Source organism: Caretta caretta, chromosome 2, assembly GCF_965140235.1.
Source record: "Caretta caretta isolate rCarCar2 chromosome 2, rCarCar1.hap1, whole genome shotgun sequence".
Taxonomy (NCBI): domain Eukaryota; kingdom Metazoa; phylum Chordata; order Testudines; family Cheloniidae; genus Caretta; species Caretta caretta.
This window is the reverse complement of record NC_134207.1, coordinates 118756871-118783740: the sequence shown is the minus strand read 5'-3', so window position 1 is coordinate 118783740 and position 26870 is coordinate 118756871. Positions and strand designations below refer to the sequence as shown.

Here is a 26870-nt window from a genome sequence, read left to right as displayed (position 1 = left end):
CTAAGTAGTTTAAGTATAAGATTGAAACACTAATGGTCACTGAAACCACAGACTGAAATCTAGACGGGCTCTATTTAGCCTTTTCTTTTCTTAAGGAAGATAGGTGGAATTCCCTTCAGTTTATCACATTGGATGGGGCCTTAAAAACTAAGATCCCATCTTCATTATATAAACAGGAAAAATCCCATGACACATTTAATAAAAGTAAGAATTTGCTCCCAGTGACTTTGGCTAAATTATCCTCTTTCCCAAGGGCCATGAAGGTTGATATATATTTTACTCCTGAGGGAATTCTGCACCACTGCACAATGCAGAATTTTGCAGAAATTAATGTGCACACAGAATTCCGCCCCCCCCCCCCCCAATGGATGGCAGAGATGTTGGCCGCTTATAGGGACTGCTGGACCCATCAGAGCCCAGCTCACAAACAGAAGACAAGGCTGGGGGGAGGGAGCTGGAGGGTTCCCAGCAGCTGCAGTACCCAGCATGCCCAGAAGTAAGGAGGCGGAGTGCGCAAGAAACTCCATGCAAACCTAGAACCCAGCATCAGGCTCTCTCTCCCTCTGGATCCCTAGGCTCTAGGAAGGTAGGGGTGAGAGTCTGTGGGCCAGAAGGGGGCCTTGCAGCAGGCCTCTGGGGGTAGAGGGTATGAGTATGTGGGCCGGGGGGCCCCCCGCAGCTGGCCTCTGGTGGGTCGGGGGTGAGAATGTCTAGGGGGGAGGGGCGCAGCTGAGCTCTGAGGGGGAGGGTGTTTTAGTGTCTGGGCTGGCAAGGGCCCCATGGCTGGGCTCTGGGGGGAGGGAGGGACGTGAGTGTCTGCACTGAGGGTGAGGGGTGCGGGCAGCTGGGCTCTGGGTGTGTGAATGTCTGCCCCTGGCTGCGCTCGGGGGAGGGGGGTAAGGGGCAGAGGAACAGGAACTGGGGTTGTCGTAGGGGTTTCTTTAACTCTCTACTGATGGGGGAATTTTTGTGTGTGTCTGTATTGTTACAGCCATACGTGTTGACTGGTATTTTGAAATAAATAACCAAAATAATTGAAACTGGTGTGATTATATAGTGTTATTTTGACAAATAAAATTTGCAGAATTTTAAAATACTGTATGCAGAATTTTAATTATTTTTTGGCACAGAATTCCCACAGGAATAATATTTGTATTAAGATAAGGGGTTGTATTCCTTTATGGGTTTGAATTTAATTGTGAGAATACCTAGAGCGTGGACAGGCTTTTGAAAATACTGAATCCAAGCAAATAAAACAAATCATTGGTAGGTAGCCTTCCATGTAAAGGGAGGATGTGTTTCATTGATATTATAATTGTATAATGCTTTGGGAATTTTCAGAATAAAATGATATACATATGTAAGTTGTTATGATTGGGATGCAACAGTCAATCTATCTTTATTGTTAAAACTTCTTTTAGCATATACTTAGGAACTAACCAAACTACCTGAAAGAAGATGTACAAGCAAGATACTGAGATATTGAGCTCTCAGGTGCAGAGGCTAGGTTTAGATTTTTTACATTTGTAACGTTATTGACATGAACTGTGACCATATAGATCATTGTTGCAACCAGGGTCCTACGGTTGCACCAGATCTTGTGCAGAGGAGGCCAAGTGGGATGTCTATGGAAAAGTTGTAGTTTGCTGGTTATGATTATGCTGTCTGTATCATTTTTGTATTTGAAGTTATGAATATTGACTACATACTTGTATCTTAATGTGTTTGATTCTAAGTAGCCTCAGTGAAGCATTTGGTTAGCTTCTTGAGAAAGGACTATCCTCAGTAAGTGCCCAATCAAGAAACACTTAACTGACAATGGACTTTGGGAGATACCAACCCACATCTGAGCTTTCCTAGGAACATTCAAACTAACATGTAAACATGTAAACAATGGAGTTGGCCTGCAAAAAACTGAATCATTTATAGACATGTGACTTGCCCAAATGGCTACAAACTCCATCTTGTTGCTGTGACTTTGCACAGAAGAACAAAGGGATTTCCGCCCACAAGAAAGAAAATATAAAAGGCCCTGGAAGCCTCTCCATTTTGTCTTTAGCTGGCTTAAGAGATGGCCTCTCCACCCCAAAGAGATGCCAGAAAGAAACTGGAACAAAGGACAGTAACTATGGGGTGTGAGTGATTGCTGGTCCCAACTAGGAGTCCAGTCTGTGAAAGAAGCTGATTGGAACATTTCTGGGGGTGAGATTTCATCTGTATTCAGTTTCCTACTGTATTAGGCTTAGACTTGCACGTTTTTGTTTTATTTTGCTTGGTAACTTACTTTGTTCTGTCTGTTATTACTTGGAACCACTTAAATCCTACTTTTTATATTTAATAAAATCACTTTTGCTTATTATTGAATCCAGAGTTAGTGACTAACACCCGGGGGAGCAAACAGCTGTGCATATCTCTCTCTCAGTGTTATAGAGGGCAGACAATTTCTGAGTTACTCTGTTTAAAGCTTATACAGAGTAAAAACGGATTTATTCAGGGTTTGGACCCCATTGGGAACTGGGTGTGTTTGGGTGCTGGAGACAGGAGTACTTGCTAAACTGTTTTCAGTTAAGTCTGCAGCTTTGCGGGACATGGTTCAGACCTGGGTCTGTGTTTGCAGCAGGCTCAACAAGGCAGGGTTCTGAAGTCCCAAGCTGGCAGGGAAAATGGGCTCAAAGGTAGTCTCAGCACGTCAGGTGACAGTCCCAAGGGGCTCTCTGTGACTGAACCCGTCACAAAATTTGGTGTCCAAAGTTGGGTTCCTAAATCCTTATTTAGAAATTTAAATAAGTGGCCTAATTTTTAGAAGTGCTGAGTGGTTTTCATTCAGATCAAACATTAGCCACAGCTAGCTTCAGAATAATGGACAAATGCATCATCTGAAACCCTGTAAGATGGCTGAAGGAAGGGTCCCATTAGGAAACTATTTAAAACAATATGTGCTAAATAGCATCTTAATCAAGTAATTTGTTTAGCTTAACAAAGGACAACGTGATTGATATTTTTATGGTTAATACTGCAAAAGATCTTTTATCTGGCACTTCACCAACTGGCAAGCTCTATAAACCGGCATTTCTGATCTGCACTGAAAGTCCAGTTTACAGTGCGGTTGGTGTGGGGCTGGCAGGGAGCTGGAACGTGGGAGGGGCTGCGTGGCGCACTCTTGGAGGAAGTTTGGGTCCGGGAGGGGGCTTGGGAGGGGTTCTGGGTGCCGGATGGGGGAGGGGGGGGCTCACCTCCAGAGGTTCCTCACAAGCAGCTCCCCATCTCTGCTGTTGCTGGCGGAGGCACAGCCAGGTGGCTCTGAGGGCATGCTGCCTCCGTCCCCTCTCCCTGAGTGGTGAGTCTGCGGCTTCCAGCCCATTGGACAGGAACTGCGGCCAACAGGAGCTGCAGAGGGCAGGGCCTGCAGATGGAGGCAGCATGCCTGCTTGCAGAGTCACCTGTCTGCACCTCCGCCAGCAGCACCAGGGATGGGAAGCCGCTTGCAGGGACCCACCAGAGAGAAGCGCCCTCCACATCCACACCCTAGCCCCTTCCCATGCCCCAAGCCCCCTCCCGGACCCAAACTCCCTCCAAGCCCGTGCCCTGCAGCCCCTCTGTGACGTTATTGACATGAACTGTGACCGTATAGATCATTGTTGCAACCAAGGTCCTATAGTTGCACCAAATATTGTACAAAGGTTGTCAAGTAACGTGTCTGTGAAAAGGTTATAATTTGCTGGTTATGATTATGATATCTGTTATGATTATGCATATATCATTTTTGTATTTGAAGTTATAAATATTGGCTATGTACTTGTGTTTCAATGTGTTTGATTCTAAGTAGCACCAGTGAAGCATTTGGCCATCTTATTGAGAAGGGACTCTTCAGATTAAGTGCCCAATCAAGAAACACTTAACTGACAATGGACCTTGGGAGACTCCAATTCACATATGAGGAGCCTCCCTGGGAACGTTCAAGGTATCATGTAAGCAATGGCTGCTCTACATGTAAAGAACTGAGTCATGTATGGACATGTGACTTGCCCATGTGACTCCAAACTCCACCTGGCTGCTGTGATTTTCCACAGTAAGAACAAAGGGATGTCCTTCCACATGGCAGAGGATATAAAAGGCCCTGAAAATCCATCCATTTTTTCTTCAATCCTGTTTCTTACCTCTGGAGGAACTTTGCTACGCTGAAGCTCTGAACAATGAACTAAATGACCCATCCAAGACGTGGATGTACTCCAAAGACTTCATTTGTGCCTGCAGTTTATTCCATCACTGCTACAAGCCTGAACCAAGAACTTTGCCATTACTGTATGTAATTGACTCCATTTAACCAATTTTAACTCTCATCTATACTTTTCTTTTTATGAATAAATCTTTTGATTTTAGATTCTAAAGGATCGGCAACAGCGTGATTTGTGGATAAGATCTGATTTGTATATTGACTTGGGTCTGGGGCTTGGTCCTTTGGGATTGGGAGAACCTTTTTTTCACTGGGGTATTGGTTTTCATAACCAGTCATTCCCATAAGGAGCAGTGCTGGTGGTGATACTGGGAAACTGGAGCGCCCAAGGGAATTGCTTGTATGACTTATGGTTAGTCAATAGGGTAAAACCAAAGTCCTCTCTGTTTGGCTGGTTTGGTGTGCCTTAATAGTAAAGGAAACCCAGCCTTGGGCTGTAACTGCCCTGCTCTAAGCCATTGGTTCTGAATTGATACTCTCAGTTGTGTCCCACCAGAGGCCGCATCGTTACACCCTCCCACACCCTGCACCGTGGCCACCTCTTCCCCCTCCCTTCAAACCCCTCTCTCTGAGTTAATCGGCATTTTTAATTTACCGGCACCCCCTCGTTCCCCCAGCATGCCCATTTAAAAAGCTTTTATTGTATATACTCCAAATGGATTTTTCAACATTCAGGTTAACTTTAGAATGACCTGATTCAGCCACAGGGAAAACTGCTTTGGAAAATGTGAGTTCTTTATTCTACACTGCTATAATCTCAATACTGAACTTTTGAAGTGCAGAATCAATCAAAAATGTTAATTTAAATAGAAATTCTGTCACAGCAATGCTTAATTATTAAATTCACAAAGCAACAACTTGATCATCTGCCACACTGATTCAGGGCAACCTTAACGTATCTTAGACTCCAACCACAGCAGGGTTCCAAATCAACCTTCTTGAAGTTTTTTGGGTCAGTAGAATCCTTTCATCTTGGAGACATACTGCTTTCACTAGTCGTATCACTTCTCTGCTACCAAAAATGAGTATCCCAAGTAGCAACTGGAATTATAAATTAAAATGTGTATGCCATAAATAAAGAGCAATAAAGAGTTATTGATCAGGAGTGACCTCAAGATGCTTGTAACTTGGCTGGCAGAAACTTCAAACACAGTGAAAGTGATGCTTTTGATCACTGGAAGTTCATCCAACATGCAGACACTGCAGTGCACTTTGTACCAGTAGGGTATGATGCGTGACCAAGAGTGTGGGACAAGAATAATTTAAAAAAGTGCATGGGAGGGTGAAGAGAAATAATAAGCAATAGAGAAATAGGGTGAAAAAATGACAAATAAGTGTGCTCTTTCGTTACTATTCACAAAAGTATGATGCAGTGGTGCAAGCAAAAACCTCCATTTTAAATTTCAAAACTGCATACTCAGAATCCTGATGTAACACAGGGAGGTTTTAACAGATAAAGGGTGCAGTTAGGGAAGGACAGATTGCAGGCATTTTGGATCAAGGATTGTATTTGTAAAACATCTTTGTATGATGCCTCGAAGAATGGGAGACTGATATTTCATTGAAGGTCCCAAGTGCTACTGTAATAAAATAATCATAATCTAAAGCAAATACTGTATTTTAAAAAATTTCTGGTTTCAGAGTAACAGCCGTGTTAGTCTGTATTCGCAAAAAGAAAAGGAGTACTTGTGGCACCTTAGAGACTAACCAATTTATTTGAGCATGAGCTTTCGTGAGCTACAGCTCACTTCATCGGATGCATACTGTGGAAACTGCAGAAGACATTATATACACAGAGACCATGTAACAATACCTCCTCCCACCCCACTCTCCTGCTGGTAATAGCTTATCTAAAGTGACCATCAAGTTGAGCCATTTCCAGCACAAATCCAGGTTTTCTCACCCTCCGCCCCCCCCCCTCCCCACACACACACAAACTCACTCTCCTGCTGGTAATAGCCCATCCAAAGTGACCACTCTCTTTAAAATGTGTATGATAATCAAGGTGGGCCATTTCCAGCACAAATCCAGGTTTTCTCACCCCCCCACCCCCCTCCAAAAACCACACACACAAACTCACTCTCCTGCTGGTAATAGCTTATCCAAAGTGATCACTCTCCTCACAATGTGTATGAAAATCAAGGTGGGCCAAACTGACCTTGGATGAGCTATTGCCAGCAGGAGAGTGTGTGTGTGTGTGTGGGGGGGGGGGGGGGTGGTGGTGAGAAAACCTGGATTTGTGCTTGAAATGGCCCACCTTAATTATCATGCACATTGTAGGGAGAGTGGTTACTTTGGATGAGCTATTACCAGCAGGAGACTGAGTTTGTGTGTGTGGTTTTTGGAGGGCGGTGGGGGAGTGAGAAAACCTGGATTTGTGCTGGAAATGGCCCACCTTGATTTTCATACACATTTTAAAGAGAGTGGTCACTTTGGATGGGCTATTACCAGCAGGAGACTGAGTTTGTGTGTGTGTGGGGGGGGGAGGGGGCAGAGGGTGAGAAAACCTGGATTTGTGCTGGAAATGGCTCAACTTGATGATCACTTTAGATAAGCTATTACCAGCAGGAGAGTGAGGTGGGAGGAGGTATTGTTTCATGGTCTCTGTGTATATAATGTCTTCTGAGTCTCCACAGTATGCATCCATGAAGTGAGCTGTAGCTCACGAAAGCTCATGCTCAAATAAATTGGTTAGTCTCTAAGGTGCCACAAGTACTCCTTTTCTTTTTTTTAAAAAATCTCTGCAATAGATGAAAAAAGCTGGCTACAACGTGGGCAGCCTCTCACACAACACTGCATGTTACCCAGATCAACCAAATCTGTATGTTTATTTAAGACCAAATGTTTGAGGAAGGAGAGGAGCAAGTTGCATCTGGGAATTAGGATCCAAGCAACAGTGTCCAAATTACGGACACAATAGTAGCTATAAACAAAAATAAGTGAAACCAAATTCATGTTAACACTTATATATCAACTTACAGTTGTATAACATATGCGAAGAGCAATGATCACAGTGTTTCTGTGTACCCATTTATTCACTGCAATGGTTTATGCCCAGATTAATATTCTACTAGTAGATTCATGAATGTCACACGTAAACTTGCATTCCACAGGACAAGAAATATCAGATTCATTATTCTATTCAAGAATCCAGGCTGGGCATGGATAGAAATAATTTACAGAAACAGGACAACCACGTATGTCTCAATATGCAGAAGAATGTGAAAGACATTATTATTTTACCTGGTTTCCCATGACTATGCCATCCTCCAGAGTCTTACAAAAACTCTTGAAATATCTGTCAATTTGCTACCCTCAGAGAGTCAAACCAACATGAGATGAACCAAGCCCTTTGTGTTTAGAAATAACATCCTTTACTTAAGAACTTAAAGGCTGGATCCAGTGCTTAAAGGTTGGACCAGAATTAAAGAAAGGAAATAAAAGTCTCCAGTTATTCTACAAGAAGTCTAACTAAAGCTTTTATTTTTTCAGCTGAAAAGGATTCAGGAAAGCATCACTGTAAAAGCATTTTAAATGAGAGGCAAATGGCATTTAAAACAGCTTCATTTCCTATTTGGGGTGGACTTGAGAGACGAGGGAAGGGAGTATGTAGGAAGGAGTGTGGCTGAAGAGAGAAATAAAAGCACAGTAGCTGGCACTTCTGTGCAATAATATTACCAGCCTGCTGAGAGCAATTACAATAACACAGACAGCACTCGCTTTATTGTGACCTTATTGAATTAACTTTGAGGGGAAAAAACCCTGAGATTCAGCAGGGAATTTATTAGAAAATTTTAATGCCAACTTAACTTTGATCCAAAGGCCTCAATATTAAAGGTCATATCTATTACTATACTGTGGGAAACTTTGGGTCTCTTTGCTCCTGTGTTCTACCTTTCCTATCCTTGTTTTCTTTTATAAAAATAGGTCAGAACTCTCCCTCCCTCTCTCTAAGTTTAATAACACTTTTATATTAGAAACACGGTATCACTGTCTGTGTTTTACAGTAAGAGTCAGGAAGTAAAAAAAAGAAGTCTAATTTTTACCATTTCAAACGAAATCTTAAGCAAGCAAGCAGCAAATAAGGATTGAAAAAATTAAGAAACTAAATGAACACGTTCAGTACTCTGAATTCATTATTGCTATTTAGGTACACAATTTAAAAAAAAAATTCAAATAAATTAACAGGCCACAAATAATGAACCATATTCTACCAGTACTCACAGTAAACTATCACATATCACTTGTGTCAAACCCCTGTTGACTTCAGTAGGAATGGTAAATGCTCTGCACTGAACCTAAAGATCAACCCCTTTATCTGGTAAACTGGTACAATTACCTCTCCCCCTCGCCGCTCCCAAAAAAAGGGGGGAATAGGTATGCTTAAAGTCTGTGGATATGAGTTTTTCAAAGGTTTGGAACAAGAACTGTCTTTTTGTTCTGTGTCTGTACAGCGTCCAGCACAATGGGATTCTTGTCCATGACTGGGGCTCCTAAGTGCTACTGTCATGCAAATAAATAGTATCACCTCCCACAACATCATGATGGGAGCTGCAGGTACTCAGAACCGCTCTCAGGTCATTCATGTATTGGGCTGCTTACATGTTACCCCCTAGAAGAACTACTGCTGATAGATCTGCAGGGCTGATGGGTATTTACTTGAAACAAAAATACTCAGCTTTTCAGCCCGAGAGTATGGGGGAGAGAGAGAGAGATGTTCTGTGCTTTTATTAATGGGTATAAAAAGGTGTGAGAAACAAGAAGCCTGCTGTTACACTGTGCTGCTCCATTCAAGTGAGAGTGTGCATTAATAAAGTGGGAAATGGTGGCAAACTGAATCAGGCACAGAGGCTTAATCATTAATGTAGGGAAGGGAGGCCTAGAGTATTACTAAGAAAAGGGTAAAATGTGCAAGTGCCTAAGTGATTTAGGAACTTAAATATCATTAACTCTCAATGTTACTTGGGCTCCTAAGTGCTCAAGTCACTGTTGAAAGTAGGACTTATACATTTCTGAAAATTTCACTCAAAAGCATGAAGCACCAATACTGGATGTGTACCAGCGTACTGCTTCTAGCAGACTTTGGGGCAAGAGACTCACGCTCATTTTTTAGCCTGCAAACCGCTATGCAATGATATTTGTTACAGGTCCTCATTTCTCAGCAGCCTCTGTGTCATCTCTTAATACAATAAAAAAAACACAGGTCCAAACACAATGTTTCTTAACCTAACTCAGGCTTCAAAACATTTTAATACATCAGGAACAGAAACCATTTTGTTATTATTTAGGCCGTGCCTATACTGTACTGAAAAACCTGCTTGCTGAACTGGCTTAAAACGAAGTTCAGGCTACTTTGATTTTAAACACGGTTTTGGTGGCCAGTGTGTGAAACACTGTTTTTAAACTCAATTTAAATAAGATTTCACCTTCTTCATTTGAGTCAGACAAAGCAGGTTTAATCTAAATTAGTCTCATGTTTAATCTGAGTCAATCTGAAGGGTTTAACATGTTTCAAACCAATTTGGCAAAGACTACTTGAGCCCTACTGTGAACATAGGTCCTCATTTTCCAACTAAGAGATGCATGCCTTTGACTCTAGATCTGCTTTCTCCACACAAGGTCCCCACAACACATCCTTCTGTACAGTCAAGGAATGTACATAATCTGCAATGATACATTAAATGTCAGCTCCTTTGCTTTCTGATTTGCTTTACTCTTGATAAAAAGATTGATTAAACATCTAGGTTTTAATGGGTTTTGACTTAGTAACCACTGTAATTTAGTTCCTTTGAAGGCTGTCTTGCCAATGTCCTCTCATTTGAAGACAGATTCTTTTTATTCACTACTTTGAACATTTGTGTAAAAGTACAAGCGGCCAGCAGAATGGCTGCCAGAATAGTAAACTGAACTTTACAAGATTTTTACCATTTAGTCTTATGTTCTTTATGCTATTTAACAGCCTCTTTTGATAGTAGAAACCTTTTAACTTTATAGTACATAACAGTAAAATCTCTTGCTCTCCCCAGAGTGGGTTTTGTGTGTCATTCTTTAGAGAGCTAGAAGAGAATATGAAATACAGGAACTGGAGTCCCAGTTTTCACATTGATTCAATCATGATAGGTGGAACATGCCAGGTCTCCACAATAATATTCAGTTCACTAAGATGGCAGCTGTCTTGTCATTTTGGTTGTCCTTTTTCATATGTTCAAACTAGTAAATAAAAAGAATCTATCTAGAACCAATATTTTTCAAATGAGAGAACCTTGGTGTTACACTTCAGGATCTTGAGGAACTAAAATTACAGTGGCTACTCAGTCAAAGACCATTAAAGCCTGGGGGACCTGTTCCTGTATCACTGAAATCAGTGGGAGCTCTGCCACGGATTTCCATAGATGCAGGAACAAGCTTTGGATGTTTAATCAAACCTTCCCATCCCCCAGGACTGAGACCTCGGTGAACTTGTGACTCTTCTCTCTCCTCTTTCCTTTCTCCGCTACCATACCCACTCGTTCGTTAAATCCTGCTGCTGTTGCTTCTTTAAATTGGTCACTTTGCAAAAGTTGCTCAGATATTACAACGATGGCAACTTGGTATAAATGCTCAGATAGAGTTATCCCCCTCCCACCAAAATCATTGTCCCTAATGGGTGTCTGATCTCTCACCCTGGTTAGTGTAACTCTCCTCTGCCCTCCACGACTCTCACCATCGGCCCAAAAAACCACTGGTCTGCTCTGACCACCCACTAAACTCTCCAATTCCTCTCTGTCTCTTCCTAAATCAAATTCAAAGCTTCTCCTCATCTACAGAGATCTAGATAATCTTGATATTTCCTACTCTTTTCAATACTTTCATCTTACTCCTCTCCCGTTTTCATTTTTTCTACTCAACTTTGCGCCTTTTATCAAGCTGCCACTATGCCTAGAACAGTCTCCCTGTCCTCATCCACAGTGTACTCCCGTTCTCTGCTCCTTCAAAGAAGAGATCCTCATGCAACCCCCAACCCTTTTTGTCATCATTAATAATCTCCTTCTTTCACTCCTGAACCATTGTCTCATGTCCTGGCTTATGCATTTGTTGTTTTAGTTTGATTTAGATGGTCAGATCTTTAAGGGAATGAATACCTCTCTCTTGCTCTGTGTAAAGAAACATTTAAAGCCATAGCACTATAAATGATTTATAAATAACAAAATAATGAACAATACCTTCTATGAGACATGGAAAACCCTGAACTCCAGTCTTACCAGGTAAGTTGTAAGGATAATTTCTTTTTAAGTTTGTAGTTTTAAAGTCTAATAACAACATATTCTGTTAATGGTTAGGATCTTAAATGTTTGTTGCATATATTTACCGTAAAAGCTTTGCAGTTTACCTTTAAAATCATAGGAGCTAAATAAAAAAAATCATGAAATGTAAAATTAGGAAGGAAGTAAATAGCTGCTTCACTGGTGCTATTTTTAACTCCTATTTGGTGCTCAGTGTTATCTTCTTGTCAAGTATTCAACCTTCTTCACCTCTTCCCCCCATTTCCTTTTTCCCCATTCTCATTAGACATGTCTTTAATTTGGAAGTTGTCCTCAAGAGAGTCTGTAAAACACTATGATTGAAGCAAATAGCATGGTCAGCATTTTGCCAGGTCTCTCTCATTTAGATGATTGTCATATGTGCAGCTTATTACTGCATGAAGCTAGTGGGGGTAGAAGAAAGAGAATGGATGGTCTTAAGATACCAGACTTGGACTTGGGAGATCTTGGTTCAATTCTCAGCCCTGCTAGAAGCTTCTTATGTGACCTCAAGTAAGTTACTTAAGCCCCAACACAGGACAGCACTTAAGCATATGCTTAATCTTAAGCATGAATGGTCTCATTCATTTAAATGAGACATCTCACATGCTTAAAGTTAATCATGTGTTTATGTGCTTATCTGGATCAAGGCCTTAATCTCTCTGTGCCTTATTTCCCATGTGTAAAATAGGAATAATAATTCTTTTCACCCAGCCTTTGTCTCATCTAGTTTGTAAGCTTTTCAAGTCAGGGACTTTCTCCTACTATGTTTATGTACAGCACATAGCACAATGGGTTCACAATCTTGGTTGGGGCCTTTAAGCTAGCCCTTAAAAAATTTGCTTCCTCTTTCCTCATAATAGTATATAATGTATATGGCAAAAACCATCCTACTGTCATTTCAATGGATTGGTTCCTTAATGTTATTTATTCTACAGTATTTTACATAACAATTTTTGGACCTCTTCCCATACAGCACATACAAATCACTCCAAAGCAATTTACAACATGTCAAATTGCTTAAGGAGACTCTTAAAACTCTAATGTTTGAAGTTCACCATTGGCGTGATTTATTATTGATGTTCCACTGTTATAACTTGACAGTTAAGAAATACTGATAAATGTAAACATATTATTGATGTCAATTAAAAAAGCACAAGATTGATTAACCTCCCAGAGGTGCCCTGGCACAAGCAGTTAGAGAGTAATGACCATCAATAAGTATTCACTACTGAGAAACGCTCAGGGAAATTAGGTTGCTGGGAGACACAAGGTACTTTTGATTAAAATTAAAATCATTAAAACAGACAAGGTGAGCACTGGGTCAACATTAAAAGTAAGCAAAGTACAAACAAGGTGCTGTAGTATTAACATGAAAGGCTAACTGGTCAGGTCATATGATGCTCTGATTAAACATATTACCTGACGAAATGGTTAAAATAACCCAGATCAATGTATTTGGATACACAATCTGCACACAGACACAATAGATTGTGAGCATATTATTACTTTTTTTTCTGCCATAGTGTTTATGAGTCCCAGACATAGACCAGGACCCCATTGTGCTAGGAGCGATACAAAAGGGAGCAAAAAGATGGTCCCTGCTCCAAAGAGCTTATACATATTGTGTGTGTGCGCATGTGCCTATTTACTGTACACCGACAGTACATATGTATACATTATCTAGCTGGCCAGGGAAATAATAACAACTGTTCACATTCCTCATGTGAATTCACCATTTAGATGATGTGTGTGTACACATACAGGACATACAGAACAAAAATGTACACATCTGACATACCTGACAGACACATGAACGTGACCCAACCAACCTATTTTCATGCTTGTAATTTACAAAAATGGAATTCTCCACAGATTCCAGCCATCTCAAAGAGCCACTGGCCTGCTGAGCTGGTGAAATTTAGAGCTGGCTAAGTGCAAGCATGTGTCTAGTACCAACACTAACTTCCTCCACTAACACATTGCCAAACTGACTTCCTCTCTCCTAAATGAGCCATTTTCCTATATATAGCCCTCTCCCACACACACACTCAAATGCTCACTGACTCTGGGTAGTGTGGATGTAGAAGCCCTCTACACCAACATTCCACACAAAGATGGACTACAAGCCGTCAAGAACACTATCCCCGATAATGTCACGGCTAACCTGGTGGCTGAACTTTGTGACTTTGTCCTTACCCATAACTATTTCACATTTGGGGACAATGTATACCTTCAGATCAGCGGCACTGCTATGGGTACCCGCATGGCCCCACAGTATGCCAACATTTTTATGGCTGATTTAGAACAACGCTTCCTCAGCTCTCGTCCCCTAAAGCCCCTACTCTACTTGCGCTATATTGATGACATCTTCATCATCTGGACCCATGGAAAAGAAGCCCTTGAGGAATTCCACCATGATTTCAACAATTTCCATCCCACCACCAACCTCAGCCTGGTCCAGTCCACACAAGAGATCCACTTCCTGGACACTACAGTGCTAATAAACAATGGCCACATAAACACCACCCTATACCGGAAACCTACTGACCGCTATTCCTACCTGCATGCCTCCAGCTTTCACCCTGACCACACCACACGATCCATCGTCTACAGCCAAGCTCTGCGATACAACCGCATTTGCTCCAACCCCTCAGACAGAGACAAACACCTACAAGATCTCTGTCAAGCTTTCTTACAACTACAATACCCACCTGCAGAAGTAAAGAGACAGATTGATAGAGCCAGAAGAGTTCCCAGAAGTTACCTACTACAGGACAGGCCTAACAAAGAAAATAACAGAACGCCACTAGCGGTCACCTTCAGCCCCCAACTAAAACCCCTCCAACGCATTATTAAGGATCTACAACCTATCCTAAAGGATGACCCAACACTCTCACAAGTCTTGGGAGACAGGCCAGTCCTTGCCTACAGACAGCCCCGCAACCTGAAGCAAATACTCACCAACAACCACATACCACACAACAGAACCACTAACCCAGGAACTTATCCTTGCAACAAAGCCCGTTGCCAATTGTGCCCACATATCTATTCAGGGGACACCATCACAGGGCCTAATAACATCAGCCACACTATCAGAGGCTCGTTCACCTGCACATCCACCAATGTGATATATGCCATCATGTGCCAGCAATGCCCCTCTGCCATGTACATTGGTCAAACTGGACAGTCTCTACGTAAAAGAATAAATGGACACAAATCAGATGTCAAGAATTATAACATTCATAAACCAGTCGGAGAACACTTCAATCTCTCTGGTCACGCAATCACAGACATGAAGGTCGCTATCTTAAAACAAAAAAACTTCAAATCCAGACTCCAGCGAGAAACTGCTGAATTGGAATTCATTTGCAAATTGGATACTATTAATTTAGGCTTAAATAGAGACTGGGAGTGGCTAAGTCATTATGCAAGGTAGCCTGTTTCCTCTTGTTTTTTCCTACCCCCCTCTCCCCCCCCAGATGTTCTGGTTTAACTTGGATTTAAACCTGGAGAGTGGTCAGTTTAGATGAGCTATTACCAGCAGGAGAGTGAGTTTGTGTGTGTATGGGGGTGGGGGAGATGTGAGAAAACCTGGATCTATGCAGGAAATAGCCCGACTTGATTATGTAAAGAGTTGTCACTTTGGATGGGCTAGCACCAGCAGGAGAGTGAATTTGTGTGGGGGGGTGGAGGGTGAGAAAACCTGGATTTGTGCTGGAAATGGCCCACCTGTTGATCACTTTAGATAAGCTATTACCAGCAGGACAGTGGGGTGGGAGGAGGTATTGTTTCATATTCTCTGTGTGTATATAAAGTCTGCTGCAGTTTCCACGGTATACATCTGATGAAGTGAGCTGTAGCTCACGAAAGCTCATACTCAAATAAATTGGTTAGTCTCTAAGGTGCCACAAGTACTCCTTTTCTTTTTGCGAATACAGACTAACACGGCTGTTCCTCTGAAACCTATATTATTATTATTCATCTGTATTGTGGAAGTGCATAGAGGTCCTAAGCCCACTGAGCTAGGTAGAAACATATATGAAAGATGTTGCCTGCCCTAATGATCTTACCATTGAAGTATAAAGGTGAGACAACAGACGGAGGAGCACAAGGTAACCCAGAAACAACAGTGGTCAGCATGACAGGCAGCGGTCTCGCCACACCAGCTGCTTAACCACTGTCAAGTTTGTTTCAGGCATCATGGCAAAGGAGAGTTTTAAGGAGGACAAGGTTGCTTTGCAGTTTTTGATTGAGAGAAGAAAGGTGGAGTAGTGGGCCCCTTATTTTCTCCCTACCTCCCAAAAGTCAAACTCTCCTTGGTACACCGCCCTCACACCTACCACCACCTTTTTGTTGAACCCTTCTGTGAGCATGTATCCTCCCCATCACTTTGAAAATCTGGTCACCCTAGTAAGAGAAGTTGTGTACCTCCATAAAATGTTCACATCACTTTTATATTATTGTAAATAATCTTTCAAAAAGGTCAAAATTATGAATTTTACAAGCAGCTGCCGCAAAACAGAGTCATTTTTCACAGAGATACTTGCTACAGATGTAAAGTGCATGTTTTCAAAATACGCATTTCCATTGTAACACTTATTTTGGATGGACTGGATTTCAACCTTTTATCTCTGAATTGCCTTGGTCTTTGATGGCAGGTATCACAACCTAAAGGTTACCTCAGTGTAGGGTCTGTTTTTGTTTTTTATAAATATTACATAAAGAATCTGTCACTTGGAGTTTAGTCACAGAGCAAACTGCAACAATCATTTGTGAAAATACAACCTTGTCTTCCATCAGGAGTGTTAGATTGAAAGCCTAAAGACTAACATTGCCCTGGAGACTGGAACAGGTGTAACCTAGAGAGCGATATCACCTGAAGAAGGGTATAATGTCTGTTACACTTCCTGCACATTCAGATGTTTGAAATTAAACTGTTGTGACAGCTCTGGGCTTTTGCATCTGTTACAATATTGCATATTCTCTAATACTATACCATATGCCAAGATAAAAACTATTTGAGAAGACTGGTCGGAAGCAGGTCTTACCTTGCTAATAATGTCCTGGGACGGACCAAACATTAATCCCTCTGGATTTTTATTCAAATTTATCAAAGCGTGTTCTAAGTTATTCTTACTTCAGTTCACTTCCTGCATCCCACCCTACCCCTTTTTTCCAAAGCTATGACCAGCTAAAAGACAAAAAATGTGCATATTCTTAAATTCTAATACAAAACACTATTAGTTAGATTTTTCTTACCTCACTGACCACTGTGTTAAGTGTCAGCAAGGAGAACACCTACTCCTCTTTCCAAGGGACAATATTGAAAATTCAGCCATTGTAAGGCTTTTAATCACTTCTTCATTCTATGCTTCCCCCTCTTGCTGCATGCTTCTAGGGTGCCTGCTTAAAACAGGGGCAGTTGCATTTCACAAAGATTTGTACCTCTTGAGTTCTCCTTTCAAATGAACTCAAACTTAAGTGCAATTTGAATGAAACAAACAAGGTTTGCTCAGTTTCAAATGAAAGATAAAAATCAGCACAAGCTTGAATATGTAAAAAAGTTCAAAGACACGTGAGCCAAATTGCAATTAATTGCAAACCAAGAGGAAGACTGGTCTTTCAATTAAAGTACTGGACTGGGACTCAGGAGATCTGGATTCAACTCCCAGCTCTACCACAGACTTCCTGTAAGACCTTGGGAAAGTTCTTAATATCTCTGTTTCTCTTCTGTGAAATGGAGATATTGTGTCCCCCCCGGTGATTTGTCTATTTACACTATAAGCTCTTTGGCGCAGGGACTGTCTCTACTGTAATACAAATAAATAACTAATCTCTGACAACAAAAATCATAGGTAAAATGGTAATGAACCACCAAGAGAGGAAAGCTATTAGTAAATACATTTGCAGAGAAAAGAAGACACACTTTTTTTTAACTTCACTGAGATCCACAGGGCTGGGAGAGCTATCCAAAAGAACAGAGTGGAAAAAAGTAATCAATATTAGGCTTTAAAAAAAGCCAATAGGGATGGGTTAGCATGTCGATATGCAGGAGAGTTGGGTTCAGGATGAAGTTGGGGCTTCCATTTCCCAGGCCAGCAGAGATAGGAAAACATGCTGGGTCACCATCAAAAGAAAAGGTGCAAGCTTACTGACTATCAATCACTCTGCTAGCTGACTTGCAGAAAGGCTCTTGGAGAGAGCAATGTGCTTTTGTTTCTGGCTTCCACATAAGGAGATAAACAACATACATGGTTCTGAGGAAAGGGTAGAGAAAAAGAGGGAGAGGGGAAATGATCAAAGCCAAATAAACAAACAAATGCCCACTCCCTTCCCTGGAAATATACTCCATCCGAACTGTAGATTATCTGGAAAAACAGGGGAAAGCAGGTTTTCCATTCAGAGATACAGAACTTACGTTAGCAATCTTATCACTCTATGTTGCACGGAGTTTTTCAATTCCGGGGAGATAATTACAGGCACTCAGATATTTTTCTTTGTAAAGTTTAGAATTACGTGCAAGAGTTAAAAAGTTAAAATAAAATCAATTCAGATGAGCCTGTTGAAGCAAGCAGTAAATTCATTTGTCACCTTTACATGTTTTTTCCCAGTAGCAAATCTGATAAAAAGAAACCTCATTTGTGTACAAAGATAATTTGCAGTCAGTAGCAACAGAAACGTTCAGATTTTTGGTTCATGAACCCCCAGCATCAACAGTAATCAGTACAAATTTCAACAATGTTGTGGGTGTTCAAACAACCTTCTGAATGGGGGTTCAAGGCTCTCTCCAACTATGCTGTGCTCTTGGCTACAGTATTGCCATTACATAACCAAAGATATTACATAATTTTGCAACTCTCACATAACAAGAGGGAAAAAAAACCCTAAATGTTTGTCTTATCTATACTTAAATTAAAATTACTAGCAAGAAATTTCATACAAGGTTCTGCTGCTAAGTGCATTCTGCCTCTAATGCTTAGTAGTCTAAGTAGTTCTCTTGCAGGGAGAGAAGGTCTATATGATGGTGAACTCCAAGTCCATTAAAGATTTTGTAGATTGGACCCAGCACTCTGAATGCTGAAAAAGTACCTGCCCACTTCTCCCAAAATATTTTACCTACCACTGTTGCAAGTAAAACTAAGCTTATTAGAACCGAAAAGATCAGAGGGAAAAAAAAAAATCTTCTTTCTCAATTATGTTAGTTTGTGTCTGTATGAGCCTATTCCATTGTTCCCCCCATATAGTCAGTCAGCCCCATTTGTGTAAAACAACAGGAAAATACGGTGGTAAAACCACAAAAAAAATTGGCAGTGGGATCCAAAAGCAAGTTCAGAACCTAAGCAAAATTTAATTTTTGCTTTTCAAACTGACTACACTTCAAATTGTCTGTGCCCCTCCAACATTCTCTAAAAACCTGTGAACATTAAAAATATAAAAATGTTGAATACAACAACACATACAATACTAAAAGATTACCATTTAACCAAACCACTTAGGAGGTGCTGAAAGGAAGAAAAGATTCAAAATATTCTATGCTTCATTTTTTATGCTGTAGATATATTCTTACTGATTCGTAATAATATCAGTGCTGTTCTAGTACTTTCATCAGCCACAACCTCTGGTACCACCAAGTTGTTGCTTGCATCCATAACACTGCTGAGGGGACATATTGGCAATGACTGCATCAAAAAGGTCAAGCACTCTGGATATGCCCTACTGTACTGGATATAATGTAACTCAAAAAGCAAACTATTAATCCAGAAGAATTGTTCTAACGGTAGAGTATACACAAACAGAGGTTCTAACTTGAAATATACTTGTCAACTAATTACAGTAAATTGCAATGAAAAAAACAAGACTTACAAGATTAAGACAGGTGTGGCATAACCACACGACTGGGAGATAGGAACTCCTGAATTCTAATATTGGATCTGACAGTGACTCTGGCTGTACCACTCAACACTGCTTCAGTTTTCATCTCAATATAATGGGGATAATGCTTACCAACCCCAAAGAATACTGCAAGGATTAGAAGAGGTTAATTATATGCTGTGAATGTGAAAAATATTTTAAGTGTTTGGTACTTAGTATTATAAGCACAGCCCATTAAATAGGGTTGTCATAGCTCACAAACATTCTTCTTACAGTTCCATTCATATACATAAAAAAGCAAAGTCAAACAATTCAAACGATATTAAAGAGAGGAGTCATTACTCTCCATCTGTTCACTCAGAGTATGGCTATACCTGGAAGATAAGTTAGCACTAATCAGGGAAACCCTCACGTAGTGCTCCTCCAGAAGTTTATGACGTATTGTTGGTCACCCTGCAAGAGAATCTTCTGTATAAAGCACAATTCTCCTCAGTTTGGACTACGTGAAAGAACAAGCAAAAGCAATGAGGCCTCCAAACCTTTTTACTGAAGGGTACTTCAGTGATATGATGTCAAAACAAGAATGATTGGTACTGTAGTCTTCATATCTGGTGGGAAATCCAGAGTAATTCCTTCTTAAATGTGGAGCTAGAAGACTAAAGCCTTCAAGTTTCAATCTAAGGCTAAAAAGAAGTCTTTTGTAGGATGAAAAATAATAATAATAAATAGTTTTGTGGATTAAAATAGGCATTTAGCCAAAACACACTGGTCCCATACAGATTTTCATTTTGGTGCAGTGAAAATCAAAGGCTGTTGTGATGTCATGAAGAGAACTAGCTAGGACTTGAACACACACAACACAAATGAGCCTTCAAAGTGGCTTGTATAAACCCTCAATCTAAACAAAAGCAATATTTTCTTTTCAGGGAAGCCTCTCCAATCCCCCTCATGTTCAAACAGTAGTAATAGTTTTTCAGAGAAGTCATGGGAGCATAAATAGAAATAGTTTGATAAGCAAGTGACAGACATCATATCACACTAGTGGTGACAGTAGAATTCATTCCACATACAAAGGATTTTACATTAAAGTTACCGTGCTCTTCTAGAGCTGACTGTATGCTGGCATTAACAACTGCAACTTTTCCACTCTTTTAATGATGACAATACGCTGGTCACAGTGTATAATCCCCTTCTCTGCTGTTAGCAGACCAGACACAAGAAAAACCTCCATAACATGTGCTATGGGCAGAAAAGAATCTGTGAGCTGCTCCCTCCCTTACCCATACTATTTTCAAATCAAAACCAATAACTAGGAAAGTATGGGAAGACAGAGGTTGAGATTAATGTTTCTCCATGCTTTATAGCTTTATAAAGCTCCTTTTAAAACATTCAGGAAAATACTGTGGTAACTGACATGAAATGACAGTAATCTGTCACTATTTCACATTTCTCACTAGACTGATTTAAATTGTTATTTATGAACCTTATACTTCAATGGTCACTTTGATGACTAAACCATAAATTAGCATGTAAATTTGATTTCACAGTAACAACAAATTGTCAGCAAGCTGGGATATTATTTAATTTCTATTGACATGCAATGAAAAAGTCAGCAATACCAGATGTGCTATATTATAATAAATCCCCAAACTTACAAAAATGCACACTACATCTAATATTTGCTTCATTGCTTTTGTGTTTAAAAACCAAAACAATTTATATAATATATGTTTTAGGGTTGGTTTTAAATATAAACCCATTATTTTATGTCAGTTCACTTCATTAATTAAATTGTTCAATTAAAATAAGACTGAAAATAAACAATCAAGATGTTAGAGAAATGTGAGTCACGCAAAAACGGTGTTTTTCATGGAACAGATGATTGTAAGTGTGACACAGAATGGAAGAAACTCTAGGTCTGTTGTACTTTCACCCTAATTTATATGTGTACTTTAGGACAAAGCAGAGACTTGTTTCTTAATATTTAGAGCTTGCTTTATAGATGAAGTGCTGACAGCATTGATGTATATAATTTGTTCCACAATAAAACACTGACAATGACTTTTGCTTATTTAGAAATACATTTTTCATTTGATAGAGACTAATTCAGCTTCAGTTATCCCAAATATCAACATTCAAAGCCCCCCACAGCTCAGACATCTCTGAAATTCACTTGCTAAACTCATTTCCTTCTATTAGATTATGTTTTTAAAGAGAAGCCTCACCACATACCATCTGCTATTATTTTTACTCCAATAAAAATATATCTGTATATAGATACATATACACCCTTTGACAGTCAGACTTAGAGAGATTCTATCTTGTCTGAAAGAAGAAAAAAATTAAAAGGGTGTCCAAAGAAATGCTTAGATAAAATTAACACTTCCAAAATAGTGAAAATATTCCATATCTGACAAGAATTTCCCCTTCCATTTCTACAAAATCCCCTGCTTTTTAAATATATTTTTCCCTGAAATTGTACACAGAGTGATCTCAAATGCAATCGAATTAAAGACGTTTTTTGAATCAGCAGGTTTGCTTAGAACATGAAAGAAACCCCATTGGAGAGTAAAAGCTCTTAAAAGCTATAGACTTAGTAACTGATTAAGGTCTTCCTATAGCAAATGTAAGGTGAAGATAGTCAAGACAAATTAAAGAACAAAATTGAGAAACAGACAAATGGTTTTGTAGAAGAGAAAAATATAGATCTCTAAATGATCTTGCTGATTTACAATGCATTTAAGTTATGTGTATCAAACCATTACAAATTAAGACTATTTTAAAATTTAAATATAAAGAAGGAAATTTTCAAATGTGAAAATCCAAACTGAAAATCAGTGGGAGCTGAGTGCCTAAGTGTAAAGCTACGATTTAGTTATGGAAGTCGCTGCCCATGGGGTCAGGGAGCTGTGAGGTACCCCTGCCGCCTCTGGCAGCCCCTGGAGCTCCAAGCCGCCGTAAGTGGCAGGGTACCCCGCAGTTCCCGGCTGCCATGGGCAGCAGGGGCCCCTGGAGCTGCCGGTGGTGGGGGAACTCCCGCAGCTCCCGGCCGCCACAGGCAGCGCAGGAACCCCTGAGTTCCCAGCCGCCGCAGGCAGCGGAGAACCCCTGCAGCTCCTGGCTGACACCAGAGGTGGGGCACCCCACAGCTCCTGGCCCCCACAGGCAGTGTGGGATCCCCCGGAGCTGCAGGCGGCAGGGATACCCCGCAGCCCCTGCCCTGCTTCAGGCAGTATGGGGACCTTCAGATCCCCATTTTATCAGCGATATTTTTAAATAAAAGTCATGGACAGGTCACAGCTTCCGTGAATTTTTCTTTTTTGCCTGTGGCCTGTCTGTGACTTTTACTAAAAATATCTGTGACAAAATCTTCGCCTTAACTATATGCCCTTTGTGCCTTTGAAAATTTCCCCCGACAGGTGTAATTGTGTCTTTATATGTCTGAGCCATTTTCACCGGGATTTGCATGTTCATAGCTGAAGGCAAAATATGGCCCTAGAGGATTATTTCTAGATTGACAATTACGAGATCATCTCTTATTAAATTCATTTTTGTGTGTGAATACTTCAGAGTAACAAGGCGAACAAAATGAATGGATTGAAATGGTTCTGTTGATGTCATGACAACAGTCATTATTGTGTTTCGAATAAACTTTAAACACAAATGTTTTCATGGATCCAAACAAAGACTGAATGGTCATCTTGTGACAATGTCGCTTAAAAAATATGACAACTGTATTTGCTAGTGGCTACCTGGTGCCTATTATTTTATAAACAGGAACCAAACGAGATAGTGGGAATGTAGAACAGAGATTAACCTAACTTGCTACTGTTATCTCCCTGCTCCTTTTTTCTTTAGGCATCAAAACAACAAAAGCACATATTTGAAGGACCCAACCAATTTTGTGTGTTGTTTCACCAGCTAGGTTAGAAAAAGTGCTTTCTTCCTTTCTCCACCATGTCAACTGACATGAAATAAGATCCAAGACCCAATTCTGCAAAGCCCCATTGAGATTTTGGAGGACTGGTCACATAAATATTATATGGTTGAAGCACAGGACTCAGAATAAGGAGAGCAGGGTTTTATTCCAAGCTCTGTCACAGACATACTGTGATACCTTGGACCAAATCACTTAGGACCAAATTTTCCCAAGCATGGCCTCCAAATATAATTGCCTCAATTTGAGAATATTGAACTTGACACAGGCAGGACCTGAGCACCAACAGCTCCACTTAGGTTAATGGGACCAGTGAAAGCTAGGTCATAGGTGTGTCCAGTTGGATACCTAAATGTTTAGGCATCCAAAATTAGAAGATACCTATGAATTTGAATCATTTGCGGCTTGTTAGTGCCAAACAGCAGGTCATATGAATGCGACCTCCTCCCCCACCAAAGAACAAACCTTCTTTCAACAAATAATATCAGAGGTATTCTTCTGCTGTTATTGAATGGTTAATGGTTGACTCTACTTAGCAAGCGGTCTTCCAGCTTTTTAATTTAGAGCTGTCCTTTGGCTCCATAAAGCCTGCAGCCTCAGACCCTCCCTGACGTGGGAGAAATAAATTTGAAGAACAATCTCAGCTTTCGCTTGAAATAAAAATCTTTCTAGCCCCTTTCCTTGCAAAAAAAGCCTACAAAATATAAATAAATGTAAAATAATCATGAGGATTGAAAGAAAATGGTAAGCTAGGCTCTATTTCTGAAGTAAGAGGCTAGAGGGAACTTACAGATACAACTTCTTATCATACATTATGTATAAAATTAATCAGTTAAGTTTGATGTGTTTTCCAAGGAATCATCTAGCTACCCTCCTTAGCCCTGTGCACAGTGGTGTGAACACAGTGGACAGGAATCAATGATATCTGGGGTGCAAACAGGCAAAAAATATTTTCACAAACTTATTAAAAAACATTAAGGCTGGATATGCTTCTGCTTCTACACCATACTGGACTGTGCCTCAAATTGGGCAAAAATAGAGTAAAGGAGGCTTAAGCTACTGGCACTTCCCTGAGCATATTAATATGCCAGTGATAGGGGAAGGAGGAAAAGAAGGGATGAGGAGATGGACATAAGAGAGCAAGAGAAAACACAACACAGGGAAAAGCAAAGGAAAGACAAAACACATGGCAGCAGAGGACTGAAGAGCAGAAAAAAGAGGGACAGTAAAGGAGTTTAGAGAATAGTATGTAGAATCCCATTAGTACTAATGGGACTCATGCTTAAATCTTTCCAATCAAGGAGAACTGAATACTGTGCCAGTCACTCACTCCCTTACTCTGCCTCCCCACCATTTGTGAACAATAATACTTGTACAGGATCTCTCTTTCCCTTCCATAAACTGGCATGGGACTTACATCCTTTAGGGGAGAACATGTTATTCAGCATTTTACAATTCTTAAGCAAAAGAGATGAACTAAAGTATGCTTACCTGTCGATGAATAATCTCTAGGTTTGTTCTTGCTTTATTCACTAGTGTCTGTATCTCTTCTGAATCCTTTAAATGTTTGTTTTCTCTAAAGGCATCTCTTATCCTTCTGATGGCATATGTTCTAGACATTGTTAAAAAAAAAGCATCCGTAAGTGTATGAGTTTTGACATCAAAACAAGTTTTAAAGTGTTTGGCTACTGTAGTAAAATGCTGTTGAGGATATTAACAAACAGTTGTACACGCTAATGGCCCATTTATCTGGTTCAAACTTTATATTCTCTCTCTCTGTTCAGGTTAAATCCTAACATGCCCTAGTCAATACTATAAAGCAGTGGTCAGGGCCTTGAACTGTAAAACCAGCTTCACTAGAACTTAATGTGGAAGAACTTTGTGCTTCATATACTTCAATTTTCTTCATGTGTACATCACCTCTGAGATGTATAAACATTTCTCTAGGCCAACAGACTCGAATGTTATTGTAGATTATAAACATATGGTGGAATCACAAACAAACTGTAGAATTACTCCTCTACACACCCTTACCTAATGTGTGGCAAGAAAGATGGTGGTTTCATCCCTGGAAACAGAATAATTAACAGTACCAAGAGAAACATAGAAAGCCCCCGTGTTGTCTAAACGTTCTTCACCAAGGCAGGTTTTTTGGTTTTTTTTTGGTGTTTTTTTAAAAAGTTAAGTACAACTACCTGGAGGGTCTCATTACATGCTCTCTGGTTACTTTTTTTTAATACCAAAGGTCTCCTTGTAACAATACGAGCAGCCAGAAGAAAAGTCCAATCATTATTGCTCTGCCTGTTATTGCTATTAAGATGCAGCACTGCTTGGCACTACAAAGAAAAAGCCTTAGTACAAGTAGCACAACAGCACTACTTCTGCTGGATGCTAGTTATCCTGGTGCTCTGTAGCACTCATATTTCAATCTCCTCTTTTCTTGTCATATGAACCACAAGAGTGATTTGAATCAGTGCACTGATTCCTTGTTCCTGGCATTCCAAGGGTCATCAGGCAAAATGCTAACCACTGCATACATCAATTTGTAACCTGAAAGTCACCAAAGGTGAGCTGCTGAATCAGCCATTCAAAAAGGTGTTTTATTTTTCTCAATGTGCATTTTGCTTTCCACTCGAGGAACCGTGCCCTTAGTCCCACTAACAGGTGGGAAAGAGGATGTGGCCTCCACCCTTGCAAGGCAACACAGAAAAATGTGCAAAACTTTAGGTCCCAAGGGCCATCTGAAACACAGATCAGAATTCTCTCACCATATTCAAAAGCCAATAAATAATCTTTGTTCAGTCTGCAATAAATCCCTTTGCAAACACTAGATGAATTTCATTTTTGTTAAAAGACACTCTCAATTGATCAGTAGATATTTTTATGAGAGGCCAGATAATAGAAGTATTTGGTGCATGCTGATCCTTTTCAGATATCTTTGTAATTCACACTATTATTGTCTATCACCATTTAAAATGCCTCACACCAATAAACATATTTATCTCAAACTTAAACATTTTGCACAGAAAGTAAAAAACAATGAAAACCACTCCAATAGCTTAATATTTTCAAACGTTACTTTTCAATCTCATAAAAAAATTAAATGCACGCGTCAGGTCCAACATAAAACTGTTGGAAATCTGATCATTAACCCCTCCCTCCACCCTATATATATATATATATATATATATATATATATATATCTCAAAAAGAATATTCTTAAGAAAAAAGATTAACAACCTGCTTCACTACCATACCATTAGATGGTGCCATCCAGCTCTTAATGCAGTTTCCATGAGGTAAGTGACATATTTTTGTAAGAGCTCATAAATAATACATTTCAATCACAGGAACCAGGGGTGGTTATGGAGTGCTACCCTGCTGCCACAAACCAGCAGATGGTGTATGCTTTTAATTAGGGCCTGTTCACCTATAATGTTACATGGATGTGTGTGTAGTTAATAGAATTTATTAAATATGGAAACTCATTCTTATTTGCAGCTGGTGCCCTAGAAAGATTTTGAGGGGAAGCTGCTTAATTATT

At 40.2% G+C, this 26870-nt stretch overlaps 1 protein-coding gene across 5 annotated transcripts in view; it reads right to left on the bottom strand.

The window, feature by feature from the left end:
• LYRM4 (LYR motif containing 4) overlaps window positions 1-26870 on the bottom strand; it is a 149501-nt gene that overhangs the window by 85739 nt on the left and 36892 nt on the right. For all 5 annotated transcript variants that reach the window (XR_007355194.2, XR_007355195.2, XM_048839780.2 and 2 more), the window contains exon 2: window positions 24818-24938. Coding sequence is in view for 3 of the 5 variants with exons in the window: in XM_048839780.2 (XP_048695737.1) it covers window positions 24818-24938 (121 nt within the window). In the remaining 2 variants the exon portion in view is untranslated. The remainder of the gene's footprint in view (window positions 1-24817; window positions 24939-26870) is intronic.